This window comes from Cannabis sativa, chromosome 2 (genome assembly GCF_029168945.1).
Source record: "Cannabis sativa cultivar Pink pepper isolate KNU-18-1 chromosome 2, ASM2916894v1, whole genome shotgun sequence".
NCBI lineage: Eukaryota > Viridiplantae > Streptophyta > Magnoliopsida > Rosales > Cannabaceae > Cannabis > Cannabis sativa.
Genome location: NC_083602.1, coordinates 72,653,884 through 72,664,041, shown reverse-complemented (window position 1 = coordinate 72,664,041; position 10,158 = coordinate 72,653,884). Strand labels below are relative to the sequence as shown.

Genomic DNA, 10,158 nt, shown 5'->3' with positions numbered 1-10,158 from the left:
TTTTAAGGGCATATTTGTTAATTATGGTACTTTGTATGGTTCAATTAATAAATATGATAAATGACAATATTATTTAATAACTATTTATAGTTATTAAATAGTTAGAATTGGCATTTAAATGGTTGAATTAAAAAATTGGCGTTTTTGAGAAAATCAGATGCAGAAAAGGTAAAACTGCAAAATTGCAAAAAGTGAGGCCCAAATCCACTAAGCATGGCCAGCCACTTTTGTAGGCAATTTAAACTGATATTTTTATTATTTTAATGCCAAATAATTCAAACCTAACCCTAGTGGAATGCTATAAATAGATAGTGAAGGCTTCAGGAAATTTACACTAAATTTCTACACTTTTCTTCTGACACTTCTAATTCATAAAAAAATGAGCCTTCTCTCTCCCTATCTTTGGCCAACCCTTCTCTTTCTCCTTCCCTCTTCAATTTCGAAAATCTTAGTGTGAGAATAGTGCCCACACACAGCAAGTGATAACTCAATCATAGTGAGGAAGATCGTGAAGAAAGACTTTCAGCAAGAAGGAGTTTCAGCATCAAAGATTCAGAGAAAGAGATCCAGGTTCAGATATTGATAATGCTCTGCTATAGAAAGGAATCAAGGGCTAGATATCTGAACGGAAGGAGTCATTATGTTCCGCTGCACCCAATGTAAGGTTTCCTAAACTTTATATGTGTTTATTTCATCGTTTTAGAAAGTTCTTATTTAGGATGTTAATAAACATACTTGTGAGTAGATCTAAGATCCTGGTAAAATAATTTCCAACAACTGGCCTCAGAGCCATGGTAATTGATTTACTTGCAAGAAATTTGGACTTTAAAACGATTGTTTGTATGTTCTTTGGATGGTATCATGTTGTATTGAGTATTATTTGATGATTGATTGATGTTTGTGAAATTTTCGTGAAAAATAATTACGATTTTATCTCTGGAATTATTTTTATTGGATAGTATGGAAAAAATTAAGCAATTTAGCTTTTTACAGAACTTAATTTGGATTTTATTTGAATTAGTTATGATTTTTTGAAGATTTGAAAAAAACGGGACTGTGCTGATATTTTCCTGCGATTGCAAATCTGTCCGTACAGTTTCGAATTTTTTTCGTTTTTCTTCGATTTTTCATGCTTTTTCATGGAATTAACTTCCGATTTTTGGTATAGTTTTGTATTTATACTATTACTATTCCTCATTCAATTCTAATTATCATTTTGAATTAATTTAATATTTTTTAAATTTAATTCAAGATATTAGTGTAATTTGAATTTGAATAGAATTAATATCTATCTTCTTGCTTAAAAATCTATCTTATTTTTAAATTTCATTATATCTTATTTTTTTTTTAAATTTAAGGTCAGATTTTATAAGATATTTATAAAATCTTTTAAGATATTTTTTTTTTAAATTAAATCTTTTTAGATATTTTGACCTTATTTAAATTGAAAATAAGATATTTATAATCATGTAATTTTAAATTGATGTAAGATATTTTGCTAACTTTTAAATTTTGTTATTTTATTTATTTAAATTAAATTTAAAATCTGAAAAGATATTTATTTATCTTTTCTAATTTTTTATTTAATTTTTATTTATAAAATAACATTTAAAATTTAAAAGTAGTTAGCAAATTTTTTGAAATGATATTTAGGTTGGTTGAAACCTAATTTTTCAAAAATTGTAGGTTTAATTTTAAAATTTTTTTTTAATTTTTGAATTTTTCAATTTTTTTTAAAATTTTTCGATTTTTTTTTATTTAATTAATTATTTTTGAAATTAAATATTTAATTTAAAATTAAATAAATCCTACATCCAACTATCCAGCTAACCTTGTTGCAGGAGTATGTGTTTTAGCTTGTTTGTAAGTTTTCAAAACCTATTATTACTTGATTGCAAATAGCCATGGTTACTTTTTGCCAGATCTAATGATCTGATGGCTCCCTTGGTCAAGTTAATAATTTGTAACAGGTATATTTACAATCTTCTTTCATATGTGTATGACTTAGCAACATGATAGGACCCATCCAAAGTGTGTCTGTGTGAGCCTATTTGTTTAATTTTATTATAGATGCATATAGGTTATTGTTGCTAAAATAAATTATCATAGTTCTTGATAGAATTTATTTAGGCCCATTTAGTTATTGGGCTTATTCAATTAATAACAGTTATTCTTATTAAGGTTAAATTCCTCTCTTTTGGGCCTTGTGTGAGAGTTGGGAGCCATAGTAGTGGGTACGACATACTGAACCTAGCACCCCCTCACATGAATCACCCCAATTGTGAAGGCCCATTTGCCTGATTTGAATAACTGTACTAGGTTAATTAAACTAGTTTAACCTAATAAAATTGATTAGCAACATAATTAATTTTATTTATTTTGAAATTAATTTAAGAAAATTATAGTTTAAAGAATTCTTTATTCTAAGCTAAACTATATGTATTTTTTTTGTATTTAATTAAATATAGAATTATAACCATCTAGATTCTTTCTGGAACTTAATTTAAATTTTTCATTAAATATTCCTATTTAAGTTGATATTTAGTTATCTACAACTAACCAACTTAAATGTGAATATCTTTTGGATTTAAAATTTCAAAAATTAAGTTGAGGAATTTTAGGCATTGGTTATTAAGATTCTTTAGATATTTTTTTTAAAGTTAATTTCTTTTCGAATATTAACTTAAAATGGAATATTTTCAAATTAAGTGGTTATAACTTAATTTTTGATATTTAATTAAATTTAAATTTGAAAAATATTTAGGTTCTAGATTTTTTCTAATACAACCTAAATTAGATATTTTTTTAAATTTTGTGGAAAAGATACTTAGTCAAATAAGATATTTTCTAAATAGTTATTTCTAGACTATTTATTATTTCTAATATTAAATAGGAAAATATTATACATTGTGAAATTAATTATTTATATAATTAATTTTGGTACAATTTATTTTAAGTATATTTTTTCTAGTATTAAACTAGAGATTAATAATTAAGCCTTCTCTACACTTAATTATTTATTTCTTTAATTTAATACATTTAATTAATTTGAAAATTAAATATCTAAGTTGATTTTCATCATGATACTTAAATATTTCTTTTTCATGAGACTTAATTAAAAAGAAAATTATTTTTAGTTGAAATTTAATTTTTCAACTAAATTTAAATAATTTTCAAAATATATTTTTCTTTATTTTATTAATCAAATTTCGAAATTGCATTTCTTAAATGCTGGAATTTCGAATTTTATTTAAAAAATAGATTAAAGTTGTAAATTATTTATTTTAATTTTGGACCAACTTAAATCAATGATTTTTTCATTAATTGATTAATTTAAAAATAAATGAATTAAAATATATTATTAGAAATTGAATTAATTAGTCAAAGGAAAATCTAGATAGATGATATTTTTGCTTGAAGTATTTTTCTAGTGTATTTAATTAAATAGAAAATTAATATTTAAGTTGATTTTCATCATCATACTTAAATATTTAAAATTTTTCTTATATATATTTAATTAAATAGGAAAATTATATTTTTTGTTGTAAATTAATTTTATTAATTAATTTTGGGCCAACATTAAATTAGAATGATTTTTCCAGGATTTATTTTTTTTATTTTAATATGTATTTTTCGAAAATTGTATTCTTAAATACTTTAATTTTTCGAAATGCAATATATATTTATAGAAAATTAAATTTGAGTTGTAAATTAATTTAAATTAATTTTGTAACAACTTAAATATTTTTTCTAAATATTTATTGGAAATTATTACTAAGATGGAAATAATTCATGTTATTTTCATATCCATCTAAGTAAAATTTATAAATATTAAATTAAACTTTATATTTAGAATTTTTTCATTCTAAATTCGAAATTTTAATTAAATAAATATATATTTAAAATAAATAGAATAAATAAAGAGAATCAAAGAAAATACAACTCTTTTTTTTTTAAAAATAATGAGCTTTATTATTAAGATATTCGATATCCATTGTGGGTTTTACACCGCGTTTGTTTTAGTGAGTAATCCTCCCTAATGGAGGAACGTTCATTAGCAATTTCGCACCGTTTAACCTCGCATGATAAGTAGTTTGTAAGTGTTTTGTATGGTATGGATCACCCTAATGGTGGCGACCATACTTGACTTGCAAATTATGAAACAATGGTGGAAGTTCATAAGATAGAATTGCCTTGACTCTCGCCTAAACGGGACAACGTTGAATTCCAATCTTGATCAAATAAAAGGTTGCTAGAATGTTTAACATTTTAGACGAGCTGACAACTCTATTCAATGAATGGTAGCTTTGACTCTCGCCTAAACGGGACACTGATATCAGTTTGTTGAAAACCTTGGAAATTATTTAGGATTGTAAGTTTTAGTATTTTCACTTGTCATTCCTACTTGCTATATGCTTATAATTTCTGAATTGTGTATGAATTTATATTGAACCATGTTATTTTCTGTTATTAAGTTGTAGTTTAATTTCGAATCTTCATTGTTGGTCTAACTTGGCTTGTTTATCTAATGAGATAAATCCCTAGTGGATTTTCACCATTAGACATACATAATAGTGTTAGATTTCAAAAGATAAATATTGTATATGCAACATCTAGCTGTTCATCAATTGATGACACCTTAGACTAGTATTTTTACGATATGAAACAAGAACATTATATAAATAAGATTACTTTGACTTTCGCTAATCGAAGCATCGTTGGATTCTTATTTTAAACGAAATTATCCTAATTCCTCTTAGCTTATTCATTTCGAATTAGCTCAATAACATATCATTGGATGAATGGTCTATAAATTATTTCATGTCATTTTATATGACGCATATGATTATAATCCCAAAATTCTATTCCCAATTGATATAAATCCTCAATCTTAGAAATCTCCTACTTGTATGGGAAAATCTGACTTAGAGTTTGTATTAGTAGTGGTGGTCCAAGAAATAATTACTCATTATATTTGGTTGAATTTAAGTCTTTGACTTTAATTTTATAATCCAAACAGAAATTTTCTTATATTTCTAATTCCAGATACGATACAGTTACACTTTTTCAAGTGTTTAATATCCATCTTTTATTAATGGATTAAAACTGTATGGAATATGAGTTAGGTATTCTGTGATCAGGATCCACTTGCACTATTCTAAAAACTCTTTGATGTAACTAAACCTATGTCATCAAAAGACTACCACATTTTTTTTAATCTATGGCATTTGTATCTTGTTCATGGTGGATTTGACAAGATCAATCTCTGCAATGAGTTAATATGCCTATATCCAGTGAAAGTAAGTTCATCTCATTCGCAGATGGATGCACATTCAGGGGTGGATATGAGTCTTTCGTTGTATTCTTAAAACGATAACTCTAGATTATACCTTAAGCAAAGAAATTTGAAATGTTTGAAAATTTTCATTAATTTCTAGCAATGGTTAAAACCATTAAGGTAAGTGGTTAAAGATCTTGCGAACTGATAGGGGTGGAGAAATAGTTAGTAGATATGCAGTTCAAAGATCATTAAATTGTTTTTTGAATTATATCCAAACTTACCTCCCCAGAAATTTCGAGTTGCATGTTGATGATTAGTTACTAGTCGTTGCCTAATTCCTTCTATGGTAATACAATTTCAGAATGATGTAACGGTTGTATACTTAATGTAAATCATTACTAGATTCATGGATGACCTAATCAAAATCTTAAGAAAAGCTAGAACTGTTAACCATGGTTTCTTAGCTATTCTAAGTGATTAGGGGTGGACCATCCCATTGTCAATAGATAAGAAAGTGTTTGTTCAAACAAATACTACTTTTCTAAGATAATGACTAAGTCTGAAAACAAGTAGCAAATAAAGGAGATATTTTTCTTGATTCCAAAAGTGTTCTATCATCTTATATAAGATATGATGATCCCACTGCCTCTGTTGTCTTGTCACAACCAAAGAGGTTAATACCATTTTCTTAGACATTATTCACGGTACCTCGTCGTAGTGGGAGAGTTTCTAGGAACTCACCTTCTTATGACTTGGGAGACACTAGTGATAAAATCCATTGTGAGTTTAAACAAGTAATGGATTGTCAAGATAAGAAACTAAGAAGAAAGCCAAAAGAACTATGGTTTAATCCATTCACATGGAATAACCTAAAGTTTTCTATTACAAGGACATAAAAGGAAATTTTTGTTTATAAGTCCATTCAATAGACTTAACAAACTTCCTGTTCCTAGTATTATAGGTTTGAGTTTATCTAAACCTATGGCTTGTGGTATACATGGTAATTACTTACTCTAATGCAAGCAACTTACTTTAGTAAGATGCTGAAGCATTTTCTTTCTAATGGCAATCTATAGAAGCTTCACAACTTCTTAGGCATAGATTTTATTTATCTAAGGAAAAGTCTCAACTATTCCAGAAAAGATAAAGCCATGAAAGAATTTCTTATATCAACAGTGAGAGGTCTTAGACATGCTTTTGTATCCCTTAGACCAGACACCTGCTGTTGAGTGGGAGTAATGAGTAGGTATCAGATTAATCCAGGAGAAGAACATTGGAAGACAATCAAGTAAATCCTAAGATTAAAAAGAGGAACTATATATTAGTCTATAAGAGTGTGTTTAAAACTCTTAGACTACACCATATCAGATTTCGAAATTTGCCTTTGTGCTAGTAAATCTTTCTGATAAGATGGTGATTACTCTGGGGGTGGAATAGTGATTTTGGAGAAGTGTAAAAACCTATCTGAAGTCTCTAGGTCTACCAGAGAGAGACTGAATGTTAAAGCTGCATGAAAGGTACTTATTCAGTCTAAGGAAAGTTCTATACATCTTTGGCACCATTCCAAATTGCCTTAAACTACTAGTGTTAATTTCCTGATTAACCAAAAGTAGTTGCCAAAGGTATAGAATCCAGTATCCCAAGAGAGTAGACATATAGAGAGGAATTTCCAATTATCAATGATTTTGTGATTAAAGGAAGAGTAATGGTGGAGAAAAGGTTGTGTTTAATTCAACCTTTCAGGTCCTATTACGAGGAGTTTACTACTACTACACTTGATTTGTATATCAAGGTGTTGAGATTATTTGAAACGCACTTTTTGTTTTATATTAGTGCAAGTGGGAGTTTGTTGGGTTTTATGCCCTAAATAAAACTCATTTCAATATAATCAGATTTACTTATTAATATAGATCAAAAATAACATTTAATGTTGCATGGTTCACATTATTTATTTCATGATTATATGTACATAATGTATAAATTCATCTGAAACCCTTTTCACATACTTGATCTTGTTTATTGTGATGTCAACACATTGGAAAGTAAACATGACTATGTGAATAAAGTTTCCTAGATTTATCAGACATAGGGTAAACTGATATGATAATCTACAACAGAGTTTACTTGCATTTGGAGAAGTGCTATGTTCTTTCCAGAGCATTGGTTAAAGTAAAGCTCAGGTTGGATGCATGGAGTATGCATCGGAAGGGACCGATATTGAACTTTGACTTAGATTTATTAAACATACCGTAATATCTATTCAAGTCAATATCGCCTAGTTGATCCTAGATCAAATGTTCTTAATCTTGTTATGATTAGGCTCAATCATGAAAGGCTATTCGTGTTCTTTGATTTGTTAGTTAAGCCTACTTTTAGGTCAGGGTGATACATACATTTTGGGAACACGGTAGTGCAATTGAGTGGGAGCGCTAGCATAAACATGGAATCTATAGCTTCTATCTGGCGAATAGTAAGCAAAGGATGATCTCCTTCGAGCTTGACCAAACGAACATAAATGGTGGAGTACTCATTTCACATAAGCTGAAATATCATTGATACGGGGTCAAGTGTTTTAAGGATAAAATACATAGTAAGGTGTTACGGTAATCTAATCCCTTTACAGTGTAGATCATTCATATAGAGGATCATTGATCACATTAGGATTATAACAATGGATAACTAATGATGTGTCTATATGGTGGAACATATAGAGCATTCTATATACTGAGAGTGCAATTCTAAGTTCTATGCGTGGATTCAACGAAGAATTAATAAGTTAGTGAATTTTAGTGCTAAATTCTTGATCTACTTATTGGAAGCTCAGTTATATAGACCCATGGTCCCCGCACTAGTTGAGATAATATTGCTTGTAAGACTCATGTAATTGATTTTGATTAATCAATTATAATTCTCAAATTAGACTATGTCTATTTGTGAATTTTTCACTAAGTAAGGGCGAAATTGTAAATAAAGAGTTTTAAGGGCATATTTGTTAATTATGATACTTTGTATGGTTCAATTAATAAATATGATAAATGACAATATTATTTAATAATTATTTATAGTTATTAAATAGTTAGAATTGGCATTTAAATGGTTGAATTAAAAATTTGGCGTTTTTGAGAAAATCAGATGCAGAAAAGGTAAAACTGCAAAATTGCAAAAAGTGAGGCCCAAATCCACTAAGCATGGCCAGCCACTTTTGTAGGCAATTTAAACTGATATTTTTATTATTTTAATGCCAAATAATTCAAACCTAACCCTAGTGGAATGCTATAAATAGATAGTGAAGGCTTCAGGAAATTTACACTAAATTTCTACACTTTTCTTTTGACACTTCTGATTCAGAAAAAACTGAGCCTTCTCTCTCCCTATCTTTGGCCAACCCTTCTCTTTCTCCTTCCCTCTTCAATTTCGAAAATCTTAGTGTGAGAATAGTGCCCACACACAGCAAGTGATACCTCAATCATAGTGAGGAAGATCGTGAAGAAAGACTTTCAGCAAGAAGGAGTTTCAGCATCAAAGATTCAGAGAAAGAGATCCAGGTTCAGATATTGATAATGCTCTGCTACAGAAAGGAATCAAGGGCTAGATATCTGAACGGAAGGAGTCATTATGTTCCGCTGCACCCAATGTAAGGTTTCCTAAACTTTATATGTGTTTATTTCATCGTTTTAGAAAGTTCTTATTTAGGATGTTAATAAACATACTTGTGAGTAGATCTAAGATCCTGGTAAAATAATTTCCAACATTTTCAAGGAATAAAACTAAGTAGGGGAGGTCCGACCCTTACCCATCTTTTCTTTGCAGATGACCTTAAACTGGTTGGTAAGGCCAATTTAAATGAAGCTAATTGTTTTTGGAATTGTTTGGAGAGTTTTTGTGCTTTGTTTGGTCAGAAAGTGAATAAACTCGAAACGCCAATCTTTTTCAGTAAAAATACCCTTGATGGTATGAGGAGAGGTATTAAGGAAGCAATGGGTATTAATTATCCGAAAGGTGTTATAAATTACTTGGGTTTGCCTCTATTCAGATCAAGACAGAAGGATGCTTATTTTAACTTTATTTTGGAAAATTTCACCTCTAAATTGCAGGGTTGGAAGGCTAAGACTTTGTCCAAGGCAGGTCGAGCTACTCTTATAAAATTTGTGGGTCTGTCGATGCCTACCTATGCCATGCAAACCACGAAACTCTCTAGTCGGATGGTCTCAAGTATAGATGGTTTAGTCAGGGATTTTTGGTGGGGCTTTCAAAAAGGGAACCGAGGACTTCATCTTAAAGCTTGGGATAAGTTGTGTCTGCCCAAGTCATTGGGTGGGTTAGGCTTTAGGAAAACGAAAGAAATGAATCTGGCTTTCCTAGCCAAGTGGGGGTGGAATTTGTTGAAGGGTTCTCAGTCGTTATGCTGTAAAATTTTGGAAGCCAAGTATCTGAATGGGAAGGACTTCCTCAGCTGTAGCTATAAAGACTCGGATTCTTGGTTCTGGAAAAATGTTGTGAAAGCCAAAGCAATTCTTAGGAAAGGGGCTTGTAAAGTCGTGTCGAATGGTAGGGCCATTCATATTTGGAGGGATCCTTGGATTCCTCATTACAAAGGTTTTATCCCGAAACCAAAAGGCAGTCTTTTACCCAATGTAAACTATGTGGCTGAACTCCTCCTCGATAATGGAGACTAGAACATCCTAAAGCTCAATGGCATCTTTAACAGGGAAACGGTGTCTGCAATTGTTAAGGGTGGTAAACCCTCTAGTCAAGGAGAAGATAAATGGGTGTGGACTTTAGAGAAAAATGGACAATTCACGAGCAAATCGGCTTACTTGTCTCAAGCGTTGGAAAGAGCTCCTCATTGTGAAGTTGCTCCGGTGCTCTGGAACAAG

General features: G+C 29.6%; 1 protein-coding gene across 1 annotated transcript; it reads left to right on the top strand.

Moving 5' to 3' along the window:
* The first annotated feature begins 9,234 nt into the window (after nucleotides 1–9,234).
* Nucleotides 9,235–9,957, top strand: LOC133034499 (uncharacterized mitochondrial protein AtMg00310-like). The gene has a single exon (XM_061109593.1). The coding sequence runs from the start codon at nucleotides 9,235–9,237 to the stop codon at nucleotides 9,955–9,957; it is 723 nt and encodes a 240-aa protein (XP_060965576.1).
* Nucleotides 9,958–10,158: the final 201 nt, after the last annotated feature.

What these genes read in the sequence shown, in the direction of transcription:
- LOC133034499 (XM_061109593.1), top strand. Translation starts at nt 9,235, where the DNA reads ATGAGGAGAGGTATTAAGGAAGCAATGGGTATTAATTATCCGAAAGGT.